Source organism: Schistocerca americana, chromosome 1 (genome assembly GCF_021461395.2).
Source record: "Schistocerca americana isolate TAMUIC-IGC-003095 chromosome 1, iqSchAmer2.1, whole genome shotgun sequence".
Taxonomy (NCBI): Eukaryota; Metazoa; Arthropoda; class Insecta; order Orthoptera; family Acrididae; genus Schistocerca; species Schistocerca americana.
Genome location: NC_060119.1, coordinates 413,923,286 through 413,937,176, shown reverse-complemented (window position 1 = coordinate 413,937,176; position 13,891 = coordinate 413,923,286). Strand labels below are relative to the sequence as shown.

At 39.2% G+C, this 13,891-nt stretch overlaps 1 protein-coding gene across 1 annotated transcript in view; it reads left to right on the top strand.

Annotated features, from left to right (window-relative positions):
• The window catches only part of LOC124602110 (telomerase-binding protein EST1A), a 338,716-nt gene that overhangs the window by 135,424 nt on the left and 189,401 nt on the right, over positions 1–13,891 (top strand). Inside the window, exons 9-10 of the mRNA XM_047136296.1 lie at positions 13,374–13,588; positions 13,702–13,780. Of these exons, the coding sequence (XP_046992252.1) occupies positions 13,374–13,588; positions 13,702–13,780 (294 nt within the window). The remainder of the gene's footprint in view (positions 1–13,373; positions 13,589–13,701; positions 13,781–13,891) is intronic.

The following is a 13,891-nucleotide window of genomic DNA, read 5'->3' as shown; positions in this document are numbered from 1 at the left end:
GCTATGCGACACAGGGTTGAAGTTGGTTCTAGAAACTTCATAAGTAGGTTTTCATGGGATTGTTTGTGTCTATCTTCAAGTATCTGCCAGCTCAGTTCTTTCAGTATCTTTGTGTCACTCTCCCATGGTTCAAACAAACCTGTGGCCATTTGTGCTGCCCATCTTTGTATCTGTTCAGTATCTCCTGAGAGTCCTATTTGGGACAGGTTCCACACATTTGAGCAATATTCTAGAATGGTCGCACAAGTAATTTGTAACCAATCTCCTTTGTAGACTGATTGCACTTCCCCAGTATTCTACTAATAAACTGAAGTCTATCACCTGCTTTACTCACAACTGAGCCTAAGTGATCATTCGACTTCATGTCACTACTAAGTATTACACCTAGGTATTTGCTTGTGTTGACTGAGTCCAACAGTGGCTCGTTGTTATAGTGTTTTTTTCATTTTGTCGAGTGTGCAATTTTACATTTTTGAACATTTACAGCAAGTTGCCAGTCTTTGCACCACTTTGATTTTTTTTTTTTCAAGATTTGACTGGCTATTTATGCAGCTTCTTTCAGACAGTACTTTGTTACAGATAACTGCATCACCTGTAAAAAGGAAAGCCTTAGGTTACTTATAATATTGTCTGCGAAGTCGTTAATATACAACACGAACAGCAGGGTTTCCAGTGCGCTTCCCCAGAGGCAAACTTGAAGTTGCTTCAACATCTGATGAAGACTCATTGTTCAAGATAACATGCTGTGTCCTCCCTACTAAAAAACCAAAGATCCATACACAAGTTTTACATGATACCCTGTATGATTGTACTTTGAATAGCAAGCATAGCTGTAATACTGAGTCAAATGCTTTTTGGAAGTCTAGGAATACTGCAATTACCTGACAGCCTTGATCTGTGTCTTTCAGTATGTCATTCCACTCTATATACTTCATTATGTTTGAGCTCCGAATATGTTGCAAAATTCTACAGTAAATGGATGTTAAAGATATTGGACAGTAGTTTTGTAAATCCCTTCTGCAACTGTTATAGCCAAGTGTGACCTGTGCTTCCTTCCAACTGCTGGGCACAGTTTTTTGTTTGAGGAATCTGCAGTACACCTACATGGTTCTGCATCTACATGGTTACTCTGCAATTCACTCTTAAGTGCCTGGCAGAGGGTTCATTGAACAATTTTTATATTACTTCTCTACCATTCCACTCTCGAATGGTGCATGGGAAAAAGGAACACCTAATTCTTTCCGTTCGAGCTCTGATTTCTCTTATTTTATTACGATGATCATTTCTCCCTACGCAGGTGGGTGTCAACGAAATATTTTCCCATTTGGAAGAGAAAGTTGGTGATTGAAATTTCGTAAATAGATCTCGCTGCAAAGAAAAGTGCCTTTGTTTCAGTGACTGCCACCCTAACTCGTGTATCATATCAGTGACACTCTCACCCCTATTGCACGATAACACAAAACGAAATGCCCTTCTTTGCACTTTTTCGATGTCCTACGTCAATCCTACCTGGTGAGGATCCCACAACACGCAGCAATATTCCAGCAGAGGACGGACAAGTGTAATGTAGGCTGTCTCTTTAGTGGGTTTGTCGCATCTTCTAAGTGTTCGGCCAACAAAGCGCAATCTTCGTTTCACCTTCCCCACAATATTATCTGTGTGGTCTATCCAGTGTAAGTTGCTCGTAATTATAATTTCTAAGTATTTAGTCGAAATGACAGCTCTTAGATTTGTGCGATTTATCGTATACCCAAAATTTATCGGATTTCTTTTAGTATCCATGTGGATGACCTCGCACTTTTCTTTGTTTAGTGCCAGTTGCCACTTCTTGTACCATACAGAAATTCTCTCTAGAGCATTTTTTAATTGGAATTGATCATCTGATGATTTTACTAGATGGTAAATAACAGCTTCATCTGCAAACAATCTAAAGGGGCTGCTCAGATTATCACCTAGATCATTTATATAAATCAGGAACAGCAGAGGGCCTATGACACTACCTTTCAGAATGCCAGATGTCACTTCTGTTCTACTCTGATTTACTGTCTATCACTACGAACTGTGGCTCTCTGAGAGGAAATCACAAATCCAGTCACACAACTGAGACGATACTCCATATGCATGCAGTTTGATTAATAGTCACTTGTGAGGAACGGTATCAAAAGCCTTCTGGAAATCTAGGAATCTGGAATCGATCTGAGATCCCTTGTTGACAGCACTCATTACTTCATGGGAGTAAAGAGCTAGCTGTGTTCCACAAGAACAATATTTTCTGAATCCTTGTCGGTTATGTATCAATAAATCATTTTCTTAAAGGTGATTCATAATGTTCGAGTACAGTATATACTCCAAAATCCTACTGCAAATTGAGGTCAGTGATATGGGTCTGTAATTCAATGGGTTACTCCTATTTCCTTTCTTGAATATTGGTGTGACCTGTGCTACTTTCCGGTCTTTAGGAACAGACCTTTCGTCAAGTGAGTGGTTGTATATGATTGCTAAGAAAGGCGCTATTGTGTCTGCGTACTCGAAAGGAACCTGATTGGTATACCATCTGGACTGGAAGACTTCCCTTTCTTAAGTGATTTGAGTTGTTTCGCAACACCTAAGAAACCTATTTTTATGTCACTCATACTAACAGCTGTTCTGGTTTCCAATTCTGGAATATTTAACTTTGTCTTCTTTCATGAAGGAATTACGGAAAACTGTATTTCGTAACTGCACTTTAGAGGCACCATCAACGGTAACATTTCTATCACTATCACGCTGTGACGGTATTGACTGTTTTTTGCCACTGGTGTACTTTACATATGGCCAAAATATCTTCGGGTTTTCTAACATATTTTGAGAAAATGTTTCTCTATGGAAACTATTACCAGCATCTCGCATTGACGTCCGCACTAAATTTTGAGCTTCCATGAAACTTGGCCAGTCTTGGGGATTTTGCATTCTTATAAATTTGGCAAGCTTTTTTCGTTTCTTCTGCAACAGTGTTCTAACGTGTTTTGTGTACCATCGTGGATCAGTCCCGTCTCTTATTAACTTACACGGTGTGAATCTGTCTATTGCTGTCTATACTGTATCTTTGAATTTGAGCCATATCTGGTCAACACTTACATAATTAGCTTGGAAGGAGTGGAGACTCTCTTAGGAAAGCATCAAGCGAATTTTAATGTGCTGTTTTAAATAGATGTATTTTGCGTTTATTTTTACTGGTTTTGGTTGATATGGTTTTGAGCCTCATTACAATGGTATTGTGTTCACTAATCCCTGTATCTGTCATGACGCTCTCTATTAAATAAGGATTATTTGTGGCTAAGAGTTCAAGCGTGTTTTCACAACCATTAACAATTCGTATGGGCTCTTGAACTAATTGTTCAAAGTAATTCTCAGAGAAAGCATTTAGTGCAATTTTGGAAGATGTTTTCTGTCTACCACCGGCTTTGAATGTGTGTTTTCGCCAACAAATGGAGGGTAGATTGAAGTCTGCACCAATTATAACTGTATGAGTGGGGTACTTATTTGTAATGAGATTCAGGTTTTCTTTGAACTGTTCAGTTATTATATCATCTGAGTCGGGGGTTGGTAGAAGGGGCCAATTATTATTTTGGTACGGCTGTTGAATATAACCTCTACCCATAGTAATTCACCGGAACTATCTAATTCAACTTCATTACAAGATAAACTACTACCAACAGACACACACCACCACCTACTTTATTTAATCTATCCTTTCTGAACACGGTTTGCGCCTTTGTAAAAATTTCATCAGAATTTATCTTTGGCTTTATCCAGCTTTCTGTTCCTATAACAATTTCAGCTTCAGTGTTTTCTATCAGCGCTTGAAGCTCTGGTACTTTTCCAACACAGCTACGACAATTTACAACTACAATACTGACTATTGCTTGGTTGATTTTCGTTGTTTCTTTACCCTGTACCCTTTGAGACTGGAGCCCTTTCTCATCTTTCCCGAGACTGTCTAACTTAAAAAACTGCTTAGTCCACACCACACAGCCCTTCCTACCCATGTAGCTGCCTCCTGTGTGTAGTGGACACCTGACCTATTTAGCGGAACCTGAAACCCCACCACCCTATGGCACAAGTCGAGGAATCTGCAGCCTACATGGTCGCACAACCGTCTGAACCTCTGATTGAGACCCTCCATTCAGCTCTGTACTAAAGGTCCGCAGTTGGTCCTGTCGATGATGCTGCAGATGGTGAGCTCTGCCTTCGTCTCGCTAGCAAGACTGGCAGTCTTCACCAACTCAAATAACAACCGGAAGCCAGAGAGAATCTCTTCTGATCTATAGCGGCACATATCATTAGGGCCGACATGAGCCACCACCTGCAGTTGACTGCACCCTGTACCCTTCATGGCATCCAGAAGAACCCTTTCCACATCTTGGATGACTCCCCCCAGTAAGCACACGGAGTGCACTCTGGCTTTCTTCCTGTTCTTAGCTGCTATATCCCTAAGGGGCTCCTTGACCTGCCTAACATTGGAGCTCCCAATGACAAGAAATCCCACTCTGCACTTGTCCGGACCTCTCAGGAAGACTGGCCACTGCCACAACAGGCGAGGCCGCCCTTGCTGTCTCAGAAGTACTTTCAGCAGTGGGTAGTACCTCAAACCGGTTATGGAGGCGTAAGGGTACAGCCTAGCGCCAGCACCAACTTTCGCCTTCTGCCCAGGGATTCGCGACCCCACCACGGTTCGCCAGTCACCGTCAGGTAAGTGTCGACCAGCAGGGACGTCCGAATCCGAGGGTGCAGTGGCATCAGAGATCCCAGGCAACGCTACAGGTTCCAGAGGTGCCAAAGCGCTCACCTTGGGTGTCCCAATGTCACCCTGGCCCAGGGCAACAACTTGGAGCCTGTCGACCACGGCCAACACAGCTTCCAGCTGTTTACAGATGGTAGCCAATTCCCCCTGAATCCGTACACAACAGGCACAATTCCTATCCATCCATAACAATTTTTTTTCCTCTCTTTTATCTCACACGCCGTTCAAAACAAACAGATGACTGACGACTACGCGAATTTACACCATACGGGTACTAAAATGCAGTGCTACAACTCTCAAATACTGTAATACTCCCGAAATTTGTGAATTAAACTATGCAAGTACCCAAAAACACGTCAAGAAATTATGAATTAAACTATAAAAGAAATAAGTGAACTAACAGTGTATCTTGCTGCTGGCTGCTGCTTATCCACCGGCGGCAGGGAGCTCACTGGCTGTGACCAACTGACACTGGCCGTTCAAAACAAAAACAGATGACTGATGACTTTGCGAATTTACATTAGTCAGATACTAAAATGCGATGCTACAACTCTCAAATACTATAATACGCCCAAAATTTGTGAATTAAACTATGCAAGTACCCAAAAACCCGCAAAGAAATTCAGAATTAAAGTTTGAAACAAATAAGTGAGCTAAGAGTACGACTTGCTGCTGCTTATCCAACGGTGGCAGGGAGCTCACCGTAGATAATAGTTAAACAGGGGATAACTCTGCAAGAAATTCAGTACAGAATTTGGTAGGTCAGGATGTTGAGCGTTGCTCAGTTTTAATGATTTCAGCTGTTCCTGGGCACCACTAACACTTACTAGCTGTTTCATCCATCTTTTCAGAGGTACGGGAATTAAAATGGGGAAATATCCTTTGTAAAGGAACATTTGAAAATGAAGTTAAGGATTTCTGCTTTTCGTTGCTTCCATCAATTTCAGTTCCTGTTTCATCTGCAAGTATCTGGACACTTAACTCTGATGCCACTAACAGCCTATGTGTATGACCAGAATGTCCTTTAGAGTTGTGAAAGACCTTTGAAGAGTATTCTGCTATGGTAATCACTGAAGGCTTCATGTGTTACTCTCTTGGCAGGCAAATGCTCTTCATTCAGCATCTCTCTATCGTGTCCCTATGCTGTGTTTTACACCTATTAAGCAGGAAGTCTGTTTCTTCAGGAATTTCTTTTCAGTGATTGTATACTGTGGAGGGTCTGCCCATCATGAACTGAACTGTTGTTATGCATACACAGGGTGATTCACGAAGATATGAAAATATTTTAATATGTTATTCTACAAGTAAGACTAAAGAAAAAAAATTCATATAAACATTGAAATTTAGCAACTTCTCTAATATGAAACCATTGCAAAACTGTACAAGGTTAAAGCAAGGCAGGATTTCTATTTATTTGGTTGTTATTGGTCTGGTGAATCTAATAAAACGTGTCCCAGACATGTATCGGCAGTAGTTTTCCAGAACATTCGGAGAAACAAAGATTATCGTACAAGTAAATTTGTTTACTTTCCATCAAGAATGTAGGAACATTTATGCATTGTTGGCAACTGTTGGTGAGTTGCTTCTGTTGTTTCCAAACCTTGAAACGAGTTAGTTTTCTGTATTGTTCAGTGAAATAATATAGCAACAACAGTGTATTTAAGTGAAAACACATAGTAACTGTTTTAGTTGGTAGATTATTTATGAAATAGGGATGCCTTTCAAATTCATAACAGAGGAATACACCAATATTGTGTTTATTTATGGCAAATGTGATGGTAATGCTACGGATGCTGTTAATGAATATCATGTGTGTAATCCAACTCTGAGGATTCTGAATCCACAAACCATTAGTGGAGTATTTCAAATGTTACGGGAGACAGGTTCCCTACCTAGCATTCACAATCAGTACGAGCGCTCGATTTTTGAAGATGATGATGAGGATATTGTGGATGCTGTTCACCGTAGGCCAGCTACTAGTACATGACATGTCTCTCAACGATTAGGCATTACACAATCGCCCTAAGGTATGGCGTACGCTGAAGTACAATGATCTGTATCCTCACCATAATAAAAAGTGTATCATTTATATATGGGTGATCCTGCCCTTCACTTGGAATTCTGCAACTGGTTAAATACTAATTAGCAGTTGCACAAATACATTTTATTTACTGATGAAGCACAGATGACTTGAAATGGTATAAACAATTTACTTAACGAGGATGTATGGTCCGAAGAAAACCCACATGCAATAGTGCAACTCAATATCCAACACCGTTTTAGTATAAATGTGTGGTGTGGTATAATCAACACACACTTTATTGGACCATTCATTTTCTCAGGACGTCTAACTGGTGAGACGTACTTACAATTCCTTCAAGAAGAAATGCCCTGCTTGCTTGAAGATGTTCCACTTCCTACGAAATTGCAAATGCACCTCCACATTTCACCAATGTCATTACTACAATTAAATGAACATTTTTCCCAGAAATGGATTAGTCGTGGTCTTACGCGTTTGTGGCCACCCAGATTGCCTGATTTAACACCAATGGATTTTTATGTATGGGGATGGATGAAAGACGTAGTTTGAGGACAAAGTCAGTACATATGAGGAATTACTTGCTCACATTATGAATGCAATAGGTGAAATTAAGAACAATCCTGTGAAACTGAAACAAGCAACAAAATCTGTTCACACATGTGTGGCTAAATGCATTGAACTCGGTGGAGACATTTTTGAACATTTGCTGTGACTGTATTGTGAAATTTTATGTATACTGTACAACTTCCTTAACATTTAGCTTTGTTATTTTTCCAATTTTTCCGGTTTAACATGAATTCATATTTTATTGAATTCACCAGATCAATAAAAATAAAATAAATGAAAGTTGTGATTTACTTTAACCTCGTACAGTTTTACGATGGCTTCATATTAGCGAAGTTGCTGAATTTCGGACAAAATCTTTTATCAGCCGTAACTCTGTAACTAAACATTTGTGGACCTGTGTTTATATGAACTTTTTTCTTTAGTTTTACTTATAGAATAACATATTAAAATATTTTCATATCTTCTTGAATCACCCTGTATATCTATCCAGTGCAAGGTCAACTCTCTTTTAAACTTTATTCAACAACAGTATAAATGTCTACAGGAGACAAATTAATCCTAACAAAAATATACTTGCACAGATCACTTAATAATGATAAAACAAATGAAACACGCTTAAATGACAGTACTATAACTGGTACTGCTCTACAGCACTGTTGATTGTCAAGGTTGGCAACCATATTAATGTAAAGTATGATTTCTGCCAATTTAGCTGTATGGAGTTGGAGACAACCAAGTATTTTAGCATTTCAGCTTGCTTATATTGTCAGCGATACAGATAGCCGTACCGTAGGTGTAACCACAATGGAGGGGTATCTGTTGAGAGCTAGACAAACGTGTGGTTCCTGAAGAGGGGCAGCAGCCTTTTCAGTAATTGCGAGGGGCAACAGTCTAGATGATTGACTGATCTGGCCTTGTTACACTAAACAAAATGGCCTTGCTGTGCTGGTACTGCGAACGGCTTAAAGCAGGGGGAAACTACAGCCATAATTTTTCTTGAGGGCATGCAGTTTTACTGTATGGTTAAATGATGATGGCGTCCTCTTGGGTAAAATAGTCCGAAGGTAAAATAGTCCCCCATTCAGATCTCTGGGCGGGGACTACTCAAGAGGACGTCGTCATCAGGAGAAAGAGAACTGGCGTTGTAGGGATCGGAGCGTGGAATGTCAGATCCCTTAATCGGGCAAGTAGGTTAGAAAATTTAAAAAGGGAAATGGATAGGTTAAAGTTAGATATAGTGGGAATTAGTGAAGTTCGGTGGCGGGAGGAACAAGACTTTTGGTCAGGTGAATACAGGGTTATAAATACAAAATCAAATAGGGGTAATGCAGGAGTAGGTTTAATAATGAATAAAAAAAAAAAAAAATAGGAGAGCGGGTAACCTACTACAAACAGCATAGTGAACGCATTATTGTGGCCAAGATAGACATGAAGCCCACGCCTGCTACAGTAGTACAAGTTTATAGGACAACTAGCTCTGCAGATGACAAAGAAATTGATAAAATGTGTGATGAGATAAAATAAATTATTCAGATAGTGAAGGGAGGCAAAAATTTATTAGTCATGGGGGCTGGAATTCGACAGTAGGGAAAGGAAGAGAAGGAAACATAGTAGGTGAATATGGATTTGGGGTAAGAAATGAAAGAGGATGCCGCCTGGTAGAATTGTGCACAGAGCATAACTTAATCATAGCTAACACTTGGTTTAAGAATCATGAAAGAAGGTTGTATACATGGAATAATCATGGAGATACTAGAAGGTATCAGATAGATTATATAATGGTAAGACAGAGTTTTAGGATCCAGGTTTTAAGTTGTAAGACATTTCTAGGGGCAGATGTGGACTCTGACCACAATCATTGGTTATGAACTGTAGATTAAAACTGAAGAAACTGCAAAAATGTGGGAATTTAAGGAGATGGGACCTGGATAAACTGACTAAACCAGAGGTTGTACAGAGTTTCAGGGAGAGCATAAGGGAATAATTGACAGGAATGGAGGAAAGAAATGCAGTAGAAGTAGAATGGGTAGCTTTGACAGATGAAATAGCTAGTAGAAATCCGTGGGTAACAGAAGAAATATTGAATTTAATTGATGAAAGGAGAAAATATAAAAATGCAGTAAATGAAAGAGGCAAAAGGGGATACAAACGTCTTAAAAATGAGATCGCCAGGAAGTGCAAAATGGCTAAGCAGAGATGGCTAGAGGACAAATGTAAGGGTGTAGAGGCTTATCTCACTTGGGGCAAGATAGATACTGCCTACAGGAAAATTAAAGAGCCCTTTGGAGAAAAGAGAACCACCTGTATGAATCTCAAGAGCTCAGATGGAAACCCAGTTCTAAACAAAGAAAGGAAAGCAGAAAGGTGGAAGGAGTATATAGAGGGTCTATATAAGGGCGATGTACTTGACGACAATATGATGAAAGAGGATGTAGATGAACATAAAATGGGAGATATGATACTGCGTGAAGAGTTTGACAGAGGACTGAAAGACCTAAGTCGAGACAAGGCCCTGGGAGTAGACAACATTCCATTAGAACTACTGACAACCTTGGGAGAGCCAATCCTGACAAAACTCTACCATCTGGTGAGCAAGATGTATGAGACAGGCGAAATACCCTCAGACTTCAAGAAGAATATAATAATTCCTATCCCAAAGAAAGTAGGTGTTGACAGATGGGAAAATTACCAAACTATCAACTTAATAAGCCACGACTGCAAAATACTAACATGAATTCTTTCCAGACGAATGGAAAAATGGATGGAAGCCGACCTTGGGGAAGATCAGTTTGGATTCCATAGAAATATTGGAACACGTGAGGCAATACTGACCCTACGGCTTATCTTAGAAGATAGATTAAGGAAAGGCAAACCTACGTTTCTAGCATTTGCAGACTTAGAGAAAGCTTTTGACTGTGTTGACTGGAATACTCTCTTTCAAATTCTGCAGGTGTCAGGGGTAAAATACTGGGAGCGAAAGGCTATTTACAATTTGTACACAAACCAGATGGCAGTTATAAGAGTCGAGGGGCATTAAAGGGAAGCAGTGGTTAGGAAGGGAGTGGGACAGGGTTGTAGCCTACCCCGATGTTATTCAATCTCTATATTAAGCAAGCAGTAAAGGAAATAAAAGAAGAAAATGGAGTAGGAATTAATGTCAATGGAGAAGAAATAAAAACTTTGAGGTTCGCCGATGACATTGTAATTCTGTCAGAGACAGCAAAGGACTTGGAAGAACAGTTGAACGGAATGGACAGTGTCTTGAAAGAAGGGTATAAGATGAACATCAACCAAAGCAAAACAAGGATAATGGAATGTAGTTGAATTAAGTCGGGTGATGCTGAAGGAATTAGATTAGGAAATAAGACACTTAAAGTAGTAAAGGAGTTTTGCTATTTGGGGAGCAAAATAACTGATGATGGTCGAAGTAGAGAAGATATAAAATGTAGACTGGGAATGGCAAGGAAAGCGTTTCTCAAGATGAGAAATTTATTAACTTCGTGTATAGATTTAAGTGCAAGGAAGTCATTTCTGAAAGTATTTGTATGGAGTGTAGCCATGTATGGAAGTGAAATGTGGACGATAAATAGTTTAGACAAGAAGAGAATAGAAGCTTTCGAATTGAGGTTCTACAGAAGAATGCTGAAGATTAGATGAGTAGATCACATAACTAATGAGGAGGTATTGAATAGATTTGAGGAGAAGAGGAGTTTGTGGCACAACTTGACTAGAAGAAGGGATCGGTTGGTAGGACATGTGAGACATCAAGGGCTCACCAATTTAGTATTGGAGGGCAGCGTGGAGGGTAAAAATCGTAGAGGGAGACCAAGAGATGAATGCACTAAGCAGATTCAGAAGGATGTAGGTTGCAATAGGTACTGGGAGATGTAGAAGCTTGCACAGGATAGAGTAGCATGGAGAGCTGCATCAAACCAGTCTCAGGACTGAAGACCACTACAACAACACGTTGTTAGTGCTGTATGTACTGCAAACTGTACCAATCAATAGTGCATGCAAATTGCAGCTATGACTCAATTGAGAAATGCGAATCTGGGTTCTCCTTTCACAGTGCTTAAAGCTGTCAGTATGGTGCTACTTCTAAGTTAACAGTGATTCATGAAGCAGAGCCCACAAATAATTGTGAAGGAGCAAGAAAATTTAGTGTCACAGAAATAAATGTTGGTAAATAACACCAGATGAATAAATTAAAGAATACCAATTTTACGTACCAGACTTTTAGGTGTGCGCAGCAGGGAAGGTTTCATGAATTGGAACAACAGGCTGCTCAGTACGTGCAAGAGAAACTCAGTGGAGATGGTTATTTGAGAAATTATCCAAATGAAGGCTGGAGATGAATTATTTTCCAACTGCATACATTGTGGAATTCAAAGCAAATACTGTCTGGTGGGTGAGAATTAAGGCAGTGAGGCTTGTGTTGTATGTGGAGCAACACTATTCAGAGACTGCCTGCGACATATGACAATACACTACTTGCGACACAGCATCATGTAATCAGTCTAAGAAGATGGCACGCATGTATGATAGGCCAAATTGTTGGCACTGAGATGGCTATTTATTTTGGTATGTCATCAGGTTTACTGTCAATGAGTCAATTAAAACTCTTCTTATGAGAAATTCTGGGAATGAAAAGGCCACTATAAAAGTAATGTTAAAGTGCACTAGCAACTGAAAGGAAGATCCTCCGATATGATTAATGCAGGAAAATCATACCAAACTGAAAACTGTCTGCAGGGCTTATCTTTAGATGTGAAGAAAAGGGATGAAGGCCAAAGCATTTGATGCTACATGTTGAAGGTTGTTTGGAACGGAATACCAGACTCTATGCTTAATGGAAGGAAAATGTTGGTGCTTGTTTTTTTTAGGGACTTCTCACCCCAGAATTTAAGAACCTAATATTAAAGAACAGCACAGACCAGGTAATAATTCCTGGTAGTATGACTCATAAATTAAAATAATTATTTAAGAAAGGAAGTGAGGGTAAAAATTAATGTAAACCATTTCTTTTTACTTATTTCATTTCTTCTTGTATGACCTATATGTAGACAGTAAATAAATGGCATATATCTTGGTTCAAATGGCTGAGCACAATGGGACTTAACATCTGCAGTCATCAGTCCCCTAGAACTTAGAACTACTTAAACCTAACTAACTTAAGGACATTACACACATCCATGCCCGAGGCAGGATTCGAACCTGCGACCGTAGCGGTCGGGTGGTTCCAGACTGAAGTGCCTAGAACCGCTCAGCCACACCGGCCGGCTGGCATATGTCTTGATTCCTAGAAAAGGATATACAGTAATGTTAACGTTTTTAGGGAGATACTTTCTCAGTAAAACAGTTTGTAATTTTGATTTATCAGAAAATACTAAGAACAAAAATTTCTCGAGGAACTTGTTAAAAAAGGGGGGAGGGGGGAGTCTTACATTCAGGGTTGTCTTAGTCGAGTAAATATAAGAACTGTCATTGTAAGTCTGTGTATGAGTACTGTTTACTTTTGTTGAAGAAGCTTTTTCTCTTTTCTCCATACTTGTCCAGTACTAGAGAGTGCTTCATTTCTTATGATCTTGATGCGATTTAAGTCAGTTTTCTTCTTTGCCTGTGACATAAATAGTGTGATTTAGTTAGCCTTTGTTTCAACACCTCTCTCAAGTAGTACTTCATCAGGTTTTTAAATGTCTTCTTATTTACTTCTTTAGCTTATGAACACCTTCGAAATGCATTGATGAGGAGTGTCCTCATACAGTCGTAGCTTTCTGTTTTGTGATTCAACTTAATGTACTGTGCATATTAGTTTTGTGATTAGTTCAGAAATTTAGCTTTTATTTCACTATATGGTTCATAAAGGAAATATATGGTACATCATACATGTGAGCTAATTGCGTTCTAGCACTGGGACTGCTTTATGTAAAATATTTTTATTTTTTGTGTTACAGCATACCATTGTCTCTTATTATTTTCCAGGGTACAGCTTATTTTGAGCGACTACTTCTAGCGCTGGAACAGACTTACAAATTTAGTTTGGATTCATTTCTTGCATCTACCAGTTTATCAACGAAAGGACTTGGTTTCATTGGCTTGGCTTTAATTGCCTCCCAGAAGATTTTCCTATATTTAGGAGACTTAGCTCGATATAAAGAGCAAATTAATGAAACATCAAATTTTGGGAAGTCTAGACAGTGAGTACTGTTGAAACATATTTCATAATTACATTACTGATTTACTATATTACAGTATATATGATTAATGAGCATTATTAAGAATAGATACTGAAGATCTTGTTTTATTGCAGGTATTATATCCGAGCACACCAAATAAATCCAAAGAATGGCCGCCCATATAACCAGTTAGCTATCTTGGCTGTCTATGCTGTAAGTTAAGAAAATGTTTACTTTTATTGTAGTATTGAGTGAATTAGGAGGACAGCAAATAATGTAAACTAGATAGAATTAAAATCAGGATGTGTATTTTGTTCTGAGAAA